General features: G+C 38.0%; 1 protein-coding gene across 5 annotated transcripts in view; it reads right to left on the bottom strand.

The window, feature by feature from the left end:
- LIX1 (limb and CNS expressed 1) overlaps nucleotides 1–14,485 on the bottom strand; it is a 999,195-nt gene that overhangs the window by 18,542 nt on the left and 966,168 nt on the right. For all 5 annotated transcript variants that reach the window (XM_049707524.1, XM_033400672.2, XM_033400685.2 and 2 more), the window contains one exon: nucleotides 10,163–10,326. In XM_049707524.1, the coding sequence (XP_049563481.1) occupies nucleotides 10,163–10,326 (164 nt within the window). The remainder of the gene's footprint in view (nucleotides 1–10,162; nucleotides 10,327–14,485) is intronic.

The raw sequence follows: 14,485 nt of genomic DNA, 5'->3' as shown, positions 1-14,485 counted from the left end.
TTCTGCCAACAGCCTTCTGAGTGTGATTGGAAGCTGATCCTTCAGATCTGATCAAGCCTTCAGATGACTCTAGCGCCAGCTGATGGCTTGACTGAAACCTCTGGGACACCCTGAGCCAGAACTACCCAACTAAGCTGCTTCTAGATTCCTGATCCTCAGAAACTGTGTGAGACAATGATAAATTTTGCAGTAATTTGTTACCCAGACATAGACAGCTAATACAAAGGCTTTGCTCACATCAGGCAATTGGGAACTCCCTCAGCCCACCCTTGAGGGAGAGCTCACTAACAGTAATCCTCATCGCTGACTCTATATGCTGGGTGCTGAGCTAAGCAGCTTATGTCAATTGTCACATATAGTTATTACCACAATCCTATGAAGTTGGTTTTGTTATCCTTATTCCACCCACAAGAAAAACAGAGGTTACATATCCTAAGGTCATACAACTTAAAAAGTTACCGAAACAAGATTAAACCCCATGTCTGTCTGACTTGAAATCCCAGATTTTTAACCACGATACTAATCTGCTTGTCACAGAAATGGTCACCCACCTTGGGATAGAGAAGATATATAATTGGGCTGAAGTCTCCCAGCATCCCCCAGATCAGTACAGATAGTACTTTAGCCCAAGCTCCAACTTTGATATTCCATGGGTCATTTTGACATAAGACACCAAGGGTATCTCCTCCCATTCCCACATGATGAACTCAACTTCTTTTAGAAGAAAAGGCCAGGGAAGAAGCAGTGCACTGTCATAAGAAACTGTCATAAGAAACTGTCATAAGAAACCAGGCCCCATCTCTAGGAGCTTCCCCAAAAGTCACCTCATTAACATAAACTCAGGTGTGGTATAGCCCTTTATTTGTTATAAATAACAAAAGATACCTTTATCACTCCTATCACTTAGGAAGTCCCAGGGGTTTCAGGGGCTGTTGGCAGGGAATCAGACCGCATATATGTTATTATAAATCACAATATCACAATGGTATATCTACCTCTGCTAACATCAAACATGCTAATTTCTCACTAGAGAAATTACTTCTACACAAAAGTCAAGGACAGCAGCATTCAGGTTGAAAAAAAAAAATCCTTTACAACTGTTCTTCTAAAAGTAGGCCCTTAGGAAGTATGTAAGTACTTCTAACTTAACTGAGGTCTCAATTTGCCTTTTTGCTCAGCAGTTTTTATTTCTTCCATGATAATTTTCTATGTGTCACACTATGCAACAGAAAGATTAAACCAAGAATGATTTGTGGGTCAGTAGGCTGTCCTGAAATAAAATAGTGGCTAATCCATTTTTTAGGATGTACGGAAATTCTTAAATTAATTGAAATAAAATTTTGGTAGCCACGTACATGTTGTAAACATAGAAATGCCTAGTAAGATACTAGTTTTATTGTTAATTATTGATCACAATAAAAATTGAAATTATTATAAGTGTGTTACTGTTCACAGAAACATTTTCTAGCCAGGATGACACAATTTATACTCTGAACAGTAACTGTCCTGGTAGTCCTCATTTTATTGATAGTTTTTCCCTTGCTTTGTATTAGAACATGTGTTGAGTGACTGTTTCTGGACCCTAAGATTTTTCTGTCCATACATCCCAACTACAGTGTTTTCTTTACGAAAGCATGTGGAAAGAAATCAATATAAGTGACGTTTCTCCATCTTAAACAAACAACAGACTTCTTAGAATTTTTTATACTTGCATATTAAAGACATCAAGAAAAATAAAGGTCTGCAGATCCTAAATGTATAAAACTGAGTTAGGTACACTTTATTCTGTGTCTACCAATGGTAGCCGAGGAGTTGAAAAGTGCTCTGTAAGGAGCAAGGTTTTTGGAATAAGACCTGTCATGTATTATACATTTGACAGATTTTATCCACATGCAAACTCAAAGCTGAAGATGCCATCCTCCCTGGGGCCAAGGGCAGGTCAGTGTTATTTAGGTGGCATTTGATCAATCGCCCATGGGACCCAAGGGGCTCTCCCAAGCTGGGACTTTGCAGGTGGCAAAACCAAATAAACTGACTCTGTGCGAGGTGAGAATTCTTGCCCAGATCCTTTAGGCTGTCAAGTCTGTCATTCAGGTGGTTGGGAGTGTTTTGCTTTTGTGACTCAGAGTGCAAGTCTCAGCAATTGACTTGCAGAGTTTGTGTGTAAGACCTGGTCAGTGTCACCAACACCTCAGTTTCATCCTGACAGCAAGCCATCAGCACAAAGAATGCCACAAACCAGGCCCTGATACTAATTGTCCCCTTTTCAATTCTTTAAGACCTTGACTGCCCTGGTCTAAGCATGAACATTTGCATGTGTTTCAATTTATCTATTCGTAGATATATTAGCATTTTTTTCCCTTCCAGACGGTGATGTGAAAAAGGGCAACCGTTGAGACTCAGTCACCCAAGTTAATATCACGTCTCTTTCTCTGTAGGTCAGGCTGGCTGCAAATACATTGGGAACAATTTGGAGCTGTGTGTGTGCTGGGAATGGGGGTCTTTGCTAGGTATGGGGGAGGGGACTGGTCTGGGAGTCCAATTTTCAGAGAAAACTCACCAGTTCCTGTCAACTGAAAGAAACGTTTCATGCACATGGTGGGTCAGAATGTTATTTTTATAATACAAACCACCTGGCCTCCTCCTCATTTACCTCTGCCACAAATGCTATTCTACACACATACCTAGACCAAGGTCCCTGGTAACTATTACAAAACCATGTTGTTTTGCTCCTTGAGGTTTTTTTCTTTTCCCTTTTTTCTTTTCTTCTTATTCTTTTTTCAACTTAAGGTGAAGACAAGATGAATTGATCAGGGCTCAAAGTTTTGGTTTATTTTTATAGTTGCTTTGATGTAAAAGGACTTGGCTCTGCACGGAGAGGGATGGGGGGGTAGGGTGGGGAAACTTTCTTCCTCATTCAGCGGCTTGTGAGACAGTGAGCATCTTCCTAAAGTTTATCAGCTGAGGCTGGGGGACTCCCCTGGAGATTGTCCCAAGTCTATTTACCAGGGAGACTTTTCCTAAGCATTCCTTTCACTATATGCTGCTGTTCTATTTGAAACAACAATATGTGAATATCTCTATTCACTTTGCTTGATTAAAAAAAAGTAAAGTTAGCAAAGTGTTCTGGAGAATAACTAGGTCTCATTAAAACAATATGCACTTCCAGTTTCACGGGCAAGCCATGAAAGCCTGATCATTAGCTGACATATGACTTTCAAATGGGAAGGGGTTATAACTAACCTTCCTATCTTTGAGTCTCATTAGTTGCAAAACAGGATGCTTTCCTGTGGAGATTTCTACCAGGAAATACCTCCTTTAGAAGTTAAGTTACATTGCATAGCATGTTGTGCATCTGCATCAAGGTATACAACTCTAGAGACAGAGAAGAGGTCATGGTTGATTTCAAACAGTAATAGTTGGCATTAAAACAGCATTAGTGCAAGGCAGTAGTCTCAATTTTACGGCAGGAACTAAATCTCTCTTTGGAGCATGGAATGTTAAGGCTAGACCTTATTTAATAATCGGTAAAAAAGAGAGCATTACAATTCCATTTAGCCAAGTCTATGAATTAATCAAATTTTCTCTTAGTCCTTCTCTCTCGGGAAAAACTTAATTTTATAAACTTACTCTATTGTGATTTAAATATACTTTTAATTCCCTGGACTTTGAGAAGAAGAATCATGCAATGCATGAAAGTATAAAACATGTGTTTTATATCTGATAATAAAGGTGAAGTGTGCTTACTGCCTTAAAAGTGACTAAAACAAAACCCCTATCCTTTTAGGTAGTATGTACCTTGGAAAAGTAGTTTTTCCAGGTGTCTTCACAGGCAAAGGCTTTGGTTTGAAAACCAAGTGGCATAAAAATGGAAGGCCTTTCAGAGACAGAGCTTTGGAAGAAACTCATCTGCTCTGAGTGTTCCCTCTCATACCTCCCAACTGTGTGACCCTGTTACACGATGCCAAATACTGGTTGGAAATGAAAAAAAAAAAAAAATCAATCAACAGCTTGCCTCTGGAAATATTAAACATCTCAATTTCACACAGCACCTGGCATGATACAAACAGCCTAAGTACCTGACCCCAGTGTTTACCACCTGTTTTTCTGTAAAGCAATTTTAACAATAACAAAATACGTGAAAAAAAGTATGACATCTCATTGAATGAGTGTTCTGCACTTCAAATAAATCGAGCTATCACATCAATGTTTTAGCCAGGTGATACATTTTTTATTCAGTCATAACTTTTGCACATAATCACATGATGTAGTACTACACTCAAAGAAGTTTTACTTTTTATTCCAAATAAGAGTAAAATACATTAATCCAAATCATTCTAGCAGACTATATGGAAGACAACATCACTGGCTTGAAAACAAAACTTGAATCACAGATCTTTTAATCAAAATATAAAATAAGAGAAAATACTCAATTAAGTTCCCCCTTTTGGATTTGGAAACAAAAACAGCTGCTGAAACAATGAGTGGCTTTCCTTCTGAGTTCATCAAGAGGGGAGCCAAACGTTGATCTGATGGCCCTTGTGTTGCCCTTATTGTAAAAAATGGAAATTACTGCAAGTTTTCATGGTCATGATATGGGGCTAGGGAAGGATTAACTGCCTAGACAAAAATGGCATAGAGAAAATACACCCAAGATGCATGAATTTCTACTTAATGCCTTAGAAGATAGTTTCTTTTATAAAAGACACAATAAGCACTAATGTGTTTCAGTATAACTTTCTAAAAGACAAATAATTTTATAACAGTAGATCATTTTATTTATCGTTTAGAAATTCAAAAGTGAATCATATTTTCACTTCTCTTTTTCTATACTGAAGTAGTTTGTGAAGGCACAGTTAAAAGGCAGGGTTATGGCTGCTTTCTTTCCCTCTGGCTCTCTGTTTTTTTTGGGTTGTGGCGTCAAAACTAACTGAAAATTCTTTAATTAGTCTTCTTGGACACAAGCCTCCCATTTACTTCAGTGGGAGGTTTCTTTGCATAAAACCAGTGGTTTGTGTCCACCAGAGCCTTTTGACTGCTTTCCTTTGATTAATCAGAAAACTAAAGCTCAGTCTGAGTACCACTTTTCTAAAGAATGAATGAGCATAATCTCTTACAGCTTTCATGAACCAGAAGGATTAATCTGGCAGTCCAGTCCCATACTCCACTTCAAGTATTTTCAATTACTTGGCACCGTTGGAGGTGACGTCCACGGCTCAGTAAGAAGGCTACTGCTGGCATAATGGTTTCTCCATGTCCCAGCACATGGTCTTGGCATTAATAATCCATCATGAAATGATTTGCAATGCACAAGGGTGACATTTGATTACGTGAAAGGCATTGCAGGAATGAGCATGTAGGTTCTTAAGGCCAACTGCTGGCAAAAATATGATAAAATGTTATATGGTAAAAATACCATTTAGACGGTTTAGTTGAAACCACTGAAGACAGTTTCTGAACTGACCATGAAAAGTGTAAGGACATTGCTTTAGGAGAAATATTCTTTCTTTTTTTTTTCCTTCCTTTCTCAAATCACATTTTGGGGAGCCAAATAGGTTAAGATTTGGCAGCCAATCACCCAAAGACATTTTCAAAACATATTTGATTCAGGAAATTCTGGATCTTTTAAAGCAAGGATGTTAACAATCCTCCTGAGAACCTTAAAATATGATGATTTAAACATAAGGAAAAGGAAACCCTGAAATGATCAGAGAAATCACCAAGAGGCTTACCTGCTGAAGAGTTCAGCTTTTTAAATTTTGTTTTCTATTTTTTAGAGACTATAAGGAGGATGGTAAATTTACTACATACGGGATGTCTTATCATTTGGAGTAGAAATTTATGAGACAATAGGGAAATTCATAATTCTCAAGGAAGCAAAAACAAAAACAAGAACATTAGAATTTCTTAGACTCATATCCTCTAGATCTATTTACTGATCTGTCAAAAGCATTATATTCTAAGTACATTATAATGAATGTAGTTATTACATATGAACAAACATAATGCATGGGTGTGTATGGCCAAATGTTGGTTATTCGAGATCATGGGTATAGGGTGGAGGGAAAGTTATTTTGCATAAACGAAATTCAGAGAGAATTAGAAGGTTTTTTAAATCAATAGTTTCAAATTAATCCACTTTCAAAACTTTAATCACAGATATGAACATAATAATATCAGCTGATTTTAATGTTACTGATTTTTCCTTCCTAGCCCACCATCTTGCAGAGTGAGGTGAAATACCTTAGTTGATATATTATGTTGTATGTAATAGTATATATTGTTTTGTATATTTGTCAATAGTGATTATATTTTTTTTAAAAAGGACATATATAAACTTCATTGATTCTTCGGATTTGTTATTCATCATTTAGCTATTCATTCAACAACATTTATTAGGCACTTACTATATGCAAAGCCCAGTACTTGGCATCTTAGGGATATAAGGATACAGACTCTGTCCCTGAGGCCCTTACATTTTATTATAGGGACAGAACATGCACATAAGTAGCTGTAGCATAAGGTAAAAAACATGAAATACTAAAAGAGAAGCAGAGATAACTAACTGCACTGGAAAATCAGAAGAGGTAAAGATTTTTAGTGGGGAGCTTCAGGGAAAATTCATGGAAAATGTGATATCTAAGTGAAGTCCTGGAAGATAGTCAGGGTTTAGACATGAAGAGAAGGTGGCAACAGCACTTCATGAGTCAGTCATAGTATGAGTGTGGAGTGGCTGGAAGAGGTCAAGGCCTGGATGAGGGACAGTCAGGCTGAAGCACTGAGTGTCAGAAAAGAATTCAGGAGATAACGCTGGGAAAGTTGGGGCTAGTTGTAAAGTCTTTATTGCCAGAATAAGGAATTCAAACTCTAATAAGAAGGTAAAATAGTAGGGAGCCATTGGAGCCATTTTTTTTTTCTTTTTTACTTTTTATTTTGAAATAACTTTAGACTTATAGAAGAATTGCAAAGATAACAGAGTTCCCAGAAAAAAGTCAATATTATGTAAGTTTTTATGCTTTTTTAATAGTTCATGTAGTATTTTTATATCACACTCCTATGATTACATCCCCTTTCTCATGCTGAGAGTAATGTATGTTTTTTATTCTTTTTTCTTACTCACAAATGTCTTTCTTGTTTATCTTTTCAAATATATAGTTTTTCATTTTTTTGACCAGGTTTGCCAGTTTTTGCCCAATTTCATATCAGCTCCCCCATAGCTATCCTACATATAAATCAAATCTACCTTAAAACAAAACGAAACAAAACCCAAAAAAACAGTGAGATCAATGCACAGAAGTCCCTTGATCCATCTTTTAAACAGAATGCTGTCCCTTAGTCTCATACAGCCACAGAGCTGTGTGACTTTTTGTCATGATCCTGCTTGGAATACGGTGGGCCATTTCAATATGAAAATTTGTGCTTTCCTTTAACTCAAAGAAAATTGCTTCTGTTACTTATTTCTTCCCCTTATTTCCTTTGTCTCTTTCTAGAACTCTTATTAGATTAATGTTTACCTCCAGGATTTATCCCCATGTCTCCTGTCCTCTTTTTCCATCTCTTTGTCTTTTTGCTCTAAGTTCTAGAAAATTTACTATTCATTTTTTACTTTGTTATCCTTTACTAATTTGGCTGTGATCTATGTCTATTCATCTGTTTACTCATTTTTTATTTGTTCTAATTATTGTTCTAATTTGGCAATCACACTTTAAATTTCCTGTTCCCTGCTTGCTTCTTTTTTCTTAGCTGTTTTAGGGATACTTATCTTTCCACAATTTTCTGAAGATAATTACTGTAATACTCTTTTACATACTCTGCTGCTTAAATTATTTCTGTTCTTTTGTTTGCTTGCCTTGGCCTTTTTAAAATTTTTTTCTTTTGGATTTCTTCACATGTTTGGTGATCTTTAGTCCATTGACATTCATGGACAAAAAAAAAAACCAGATTCATTTAGGTGGCTGGCAAAACCTTGCTCTGTGGCTGAGCAGCTCTGTTTTCCTAGGAGGCCTCCCCTGAATGGGAAGTCTGATGGGAGCTCTCTATGAGTAGGCAGACTTCACCTTGAACGCTCGATGATGGACCTGCAGACTCATGTGGATTAGGGAATCCTTTCCTCATTTGCTGCCTTTCCTCCCCCTCCCTTGCTCCCCATCCATGTCTAAGTGTCTAGGGTTCCATCAAGTTCTGTTCTAAGGCTTCTAGAGCCATTTTCAAATCATCCTCATCAGGCAGTTCACTTTCATTAGTCAGAGGTAAAAATCCACTGTTGACCACTGCTCAGGGTAGAAGGCAAGACCTCACTGGCTGGCGGTGTCAGAAGTTTTGAAAGCAGTTCTTTAAAATTACCCCAGGCTACTGTCAGAGTAAGCTTTCTGAAACACATTTGAATATATCATGCTCCTGCTCAGAATCTTTCAGGGATTTTGATTTTACATAGAATAAAACCTGTTCTTCTTTGCAAAGCATGAACACCCCTTATAGTTTGATATGAGTGCCTACCATCATCTCCTACTGTTTCCCTGTCACAGACACACTTAGGATCCCCAAATTCTGAAAGTTCTTGTGGTTTTCTCTTGTTCCATGCCTCTGTACACACTGTTCCCTATGCTGAGAATGTTATCTCTTCTTTACTGATTGCCAAAGACACCCTCAATTGTACATCTCAGTGTGTGATTGCTTCCCATGAATTCTTTTCTGACTTCCCTAGGCAGACATAGGTTTGTGGGTCTATTTATTAAACTATATCTTCCCCTTACTCCACAAAGGATTTGAAATAATATAAAACAGATACATGGTAACAGGACGAAATAAATGAGTGAGGCACACAAAGGATTTGAAATAATATAAAACAGATACATGGTAACAGGACGAAATAAATGAGTGAGGCACACTAAGTTCAAAGGGAGAGTAAAGTTAGAAATATAAATAATATCAAATATGAGGTTAGTCCTAAAAATTACACGACAGTAAGTTTTATAGACATACTACAAAGAGATACACTGAAATTTTGCCTCTGGGCTTCCTAGTTGTCAAAGCTAAGAGGGAAAGTTGAGCGCTTCTGAGTTTCACATTGTCCATAAACTATAAATGAAGGATTTTTGCCAGTTATTGAAAATTAAGAGACAGTTTACTGCACTAAAGAGGTACTTATAAAGGTGACTGGTAAATTGAGAAGCTCCAACTTTTGTGCTTTCATTGACCCTCTAATATTACTATGTAATTACTATAATTTTTGTACATTTCTTTCCTTAAGGTATGGACCATATCCTCATTACTTGATCCAGTGCTTGATATTTCCTAGTCACTCAATAAGTATTTGTTACGCACACAATCAGATACTGATTGTTAATGCAGACAAATGTTTTTGTGTGAACAGGTGTACAACTAGAAATGTATCATCTTTTACACCCATCATAAACATAACAAAGAATTAACCAACTGGAAGAGTCTTTATACTAATTATCAAAATAATACTTGGAATAACAGATAAACACATTATATATATCAGATAAACACATTGCATGTATATTTCATATGACTCTCAACCTCTTGGAATAACTGCTATATATCAGATAAACACATTGCATGTATATTTCATATGATTCTCAACCTACCCTGTGGGTATTATTCCCCATCTCAAAATCAGGGAAATCAGTAAGTTAAATAAATTTCCCAAGGGTCTACAATTATTCAGAGGCAGAACTTGGGATTGGCATAGGTGCCTGAACCCAGCCCTGTGACCCTCAACCTTTGCTATAGGTTCATGCTTTCGTGTGTAGTAGATTGATTAGTATTTGATTACAAATTTCATAAACGTGAAGACTTTCTACTGATGGAAGGGCCCTGATGGAAGGACTTTGCCCAAGTTCCTTTGTTCTTTAAGATTTATTCTAAAATATTTGAGGGAAAAGGCAGCAGCAGTTAGGCAAATAAAATACTATAAAATTCATTTTCCATAAAGAAATATCAGGGGACAACACCCTAATAAAAAATACTTCCCATTTAAAAAAATGGGAACATCTGACCAATTTTCTGTTACATAATGGAATGTGGCACAACTTTTTTCATTAGACCCAAGAAAACTTACAATGTACCATTTTATAAAAGGGCTTACTCTGTTTTAACTCAATCAGCTTTCACTGATCAATTTATGGTTGCTTCTTACCTGAAAGTTGCCAAAACAGCTTCCCCCTGGGAGGGTCACATAACTCACAAAGGGTGGTCCAGGAGACGGCAGCGACTCGTAGACTACCACACCTTCACTTGGGAACGCAGCCCTCTGTTGCTGCTTGCTTTCCCAAAATTCCTGTAACATTGACACAACATTCACTGAAAAAGACAAGAAATATAATCAGTTATTAAGGATGGACATACCCTAGCAAAAACAACATTTTATTTGTGGGTTGGATTGTGTAACAAGGCACTTCCAGTTTAAGCAGAAGGGAGTATGTGTATGTTTGGGTGGGGTGGGGGTGTGGGGTGCTTTCAGTTGTGAAAGAAACAAATACTATTTAACACAAATGTGTTTATTTTTTCATGAGTATGGCTCAAGTGGTTTGGCACCCTAATTCTAACAGCATTGCAGTATATTAAATTTACAAATTAGTTTTTGATAACAAATTTAAAAATCTCACTCTTCCTTCTTTGAAAATTTTCCTTAATAAACTTTGTCCAGATCTATGGTTATCCATGACTCCCACTCCTGTTTCTCATAGATTCTTAGACCTGCAAAGTGAAAGCTAAATTCAAAGGTAAAAATATGAGCAGTGTAATTTTTTTTTAATTTATTTATTTTATTTGTTTTATTTTTGGCTGCATTGGGTCTTCGTTGCCGCGCGTGGGCTTTCTCTAGTTGCAGCGAGCAGGGGCTACTCTTTGTTGCAGTGCAGGGGCTTCTCATTGCGGTGACTCTTGTTGCAGAGCGCAGGCTCTACGTGTGCAGGCTTCAGTAGTTGTGGCACGTGGGCTCAGTAGTTGTGGCTCACGGGCTCTAGAGTGCAGGCTCAGCAGTTGTGGCGCACGGGCTTAGTTGCTCCGCGGCATGTGGGATCTTCCCGCACCAGGGCTGGAACCCGTGTCTCCTGCATGCAGACGGATTCTTAACTACTACGCCACCAGGGAAGCCCCAAGCAATGTAATTTTAATTGGAACTCACCTATTATAAGATTTAAGACGAGAAAGGCAGAAAGAAGAAAACTCTTTCATGCTCCTTTCCACCCTAATCCAAAGGAGAATGAAAGCAATTGTGTAATAAGCAGGAGGCTGGGGAAAAAAACCATAAGTGAAACTAATAACATGGAAACCTTGTTAAGGACCACGTCTGTTAGATGACTTCAGAAAACGTAGTAATGGCTACAGCCATGTGTTTTAGATTAAATGACCTATGATAGCCTGTAGAAGTTCCAGATCAAATTAGGTTGGTTTGTTTATCCTGTACTGCAAATTGAATTGTGGAAATTAACAAGGATAATAGAATTGTAGAGGCAAAAGAGACCTTTCAGGTCATGCAGGCAAAGCTCTGCTTGATGCAGGAATTCCTTGCACAATACCACTGACAGCTGCCCATTTGGCCTGATTCTGGACACACGGAAGGACCGGGTAATTGGCACATCTTGATGTAGCCCATTTCAAATGCTAATGGTTTTAACTATAAGAAGGTCATTTTGGGGAGTGAGTGGAAATCTGCTTTCCTATAAGGTTCACGCAAGTGGGCTATTTCTCATTTCTGGGACCTCATAGAGGTTAATCCCCGTATTCATAAGAGAACCCATGACATAATTGAAGGTGGTATAGGACATCTGTTGTTTTTGCCTCCCTGGCATTATGTTGTCCCTCTTTGCAGGAACAGCACGAAAGTTTTCCTTAAAGAACCACCTTTCCTTTAACCAAGTCTTCTCCAGGGTTGAGGATTGGGGATTAGACCAAAGTCAAGTCATTTAGAGTCAATGAGTCCAGGACTTTTGTTGGAAATGTCAGAAGACTGGATTCTCCTTTTTCACTAGAGTTGCTGGGGTTATAGGAGAGAAGTATGGTGCTGCCCAGGCAAGGGAGACTCATGGCTGAAAAGGAAGCCAACATAGAGAAGGGTAGAACCAAGAGACAGAGAAAGAAAGATTAAGTTCTGATGTCATAGCTTAAGCTCCTGAACCAACACATCTGCTTTTACCTTAAACCGTTTTGAATTGGCATCTCACACTTGCGTATAAAAGTGTACTAAAATAGACAACTCTCAGGTTTCCTCAGGTTCTAGATTGAATAGCTTTTCTTCTTTCAAACTTTCTTTTTGTAATATGGTGTCTATGCCCTTTGACATTCTCCTGATATATTTCTGAATACATGTGCTTCAAAATGCTGGGTTTTGTTATTTTGCAGGGAATCAGGAGAGTCACAGAGTTTGACCTGGAGGCAAAAACATTGCACAGCCACTTTCTAAGCTGTTGACCAGAGCACCTGGCTCTTTCACTTCATTCCTAGGTCACCCATCAGCTTCCAGTTTTACAAGGTGTAGTTCAGGAAAATTTGCAAGACACCCAGGGAATTGGATGCCTGTGTATATTTAAGAACTGTAGTTTTTAGTATTTAAGATGTGTTTTGGGAAAGAAACTGGGAAATATAAGACTATCAGAGGGGATAATTGAATTAACCAATAAAATACATGCTAAGTGGTCAAGGTGAGCTTGGTAATTACAGACATTTTTCATTCATTCAAAAATATTTGAAGTAATATTTTCCACCAGTTGATGTAACCCAAAATAGAATTAGAACTTTTATTTCCTAAACTGTATTTCTGCTCCCCAACTTCCTCTCTCTCCCATGTCCAGGAAAACAAGTATTTTGTGAGCGGGCTGATTTGTGTTTCAATTTGCCCGTGACCTACAGAATTCAGCAGAGATGTCTTGAAGATTGAAGCCTAAAACCGAAGTCAGTGGTCTGTTGCCCTGATAGTCAACAAGGGCCATTAACCGGCTATTTTAAGTTGGTTCATTGTTGAATGATGTTCAGCTGAAAAGTGGAGTAAGGAGCTGAAGACTCATGCTCTTCTAGGTAAAATGAACACAAGAATTTTGGCACGTAAAACTGTGTGGATTAAAGAGTTCAAAGGTGGGTACTAAGTAAAATTTCTGCATGAATAAATGTAGCAGTTTTCAAATTTTTTATTCTGCAACCTTGGAAGATTTCTTTGATGGTCTTATGTATGTCGTCACCTCTAAAGAGTGCAATATATGTACATGCACACACACAATCCATCTTTCTATCTCTATCTCCTCGTGTCGACTGGAAAACCAGATGAATGGAGTGCAGAGGGAAGAAGGCCAGCATGCTGTTTGGAATTTCAAAGATCAGTATATCTGAAGATGCTCTATTTATGAAACACATGCTCCTTTATTTTTTTGAAGTAGCAACAACAAGGTTCATGGACAATGTCAAAGAAAAGGCAAGCAAAGGGTCAAGTACTGCTGAAGAAAACCACCCAAATTTGAGGAAAGGCCTCACAACACAGTTTAGTCGCCAGCTGCAGTTGCACCTTCAGTGCCCAGCCAATGATCCTGCCTTTCACGTTACAAACTTAAGCCACCAAGCGTGTGATATCCCTCCCTACATCTAGTGACCCATCTGCACAAGTGCCCAGCTCTACCTTATTTCCTTCAGTCTCAAATGAAGTTGTGTTGCTTCTTCTGGGCATTGTTCTATTAGTAATTCTCTTGGCTTCCTATTTTTAAATGTTTTCTCTTTACTCACTCCTCAGCGGCCATAAGTATGGTCAAGACAACAAATGAATGAATAAATGAATGAATGAATGAATCAATTAAAAGAAACACTTAACCTCGGGAATATTCTTTTTTGGCCATGCCATGTGGCATGCAGGATCTTAGTTCCCTGACCAGGGATGGAACCCATGCCCCCTGAGTTGGAAGCGCAGAGTCTTAACCACGGGACGCCCAGGGAAGTCCTCCTGCCATTCATTTTTAACCCACCAACAATCTGGCTTTCCTCTACATTATGCTACTGAAACTACTTGGCAAATATCACTAATTCTAACTTTCAGTCCTTATTTACTTGACCTCTAACTGCATTTGACACAGCTGATCAATTTCTTCTAAAAACTCTCATCTCCCTAAGCTTTTCTGACAGTATTCTCCCTGATTCTTCTTCTGTATTTCTATCATTTCTTCTGTCTATTTTATGGGTTTCTCTTCCTCTGCTCACCCCTCATGTTGATTTGCACAAGAGCCTTATCCTTGTCTTTTCTTGCTTCTCTCTCTACTGTTCTTGAATGACAGAACCTATTTCCATGAATCCATCTACCATAATATATGCCAATAGTTCCCAAAACATTCTCTTGTAACTCCAACTTTGTTAACAGATACTTCCATTTGGATGTCACAGAAATTCAACATATTCCCAGACTCAACCCATTTTCTTTTCCGTAAACTCTTTTCCCAAATTATTTAGAAAGTGATATAATCATATACCCAGTCACGTAAAT

Source organism: Orcinus orca, chromosome 3 (assembly GCF_937001465.1).
Source record: "Orcinus orca chromosome 3, mOrcOrc1.1, whole genome shotgun sequence".
Taxonomy (NCBI): domain Eukaryota; kingdom Metazoa; phylum Chordata; class Mammalia; order Artiodactyla; family Delphinidae; genus Orcinus; species Orcinus orca.
Note: the sequence above shows the minus strand (reverse complement) of the source record. Positions and strands in the feature narration are given on the sequence as shown.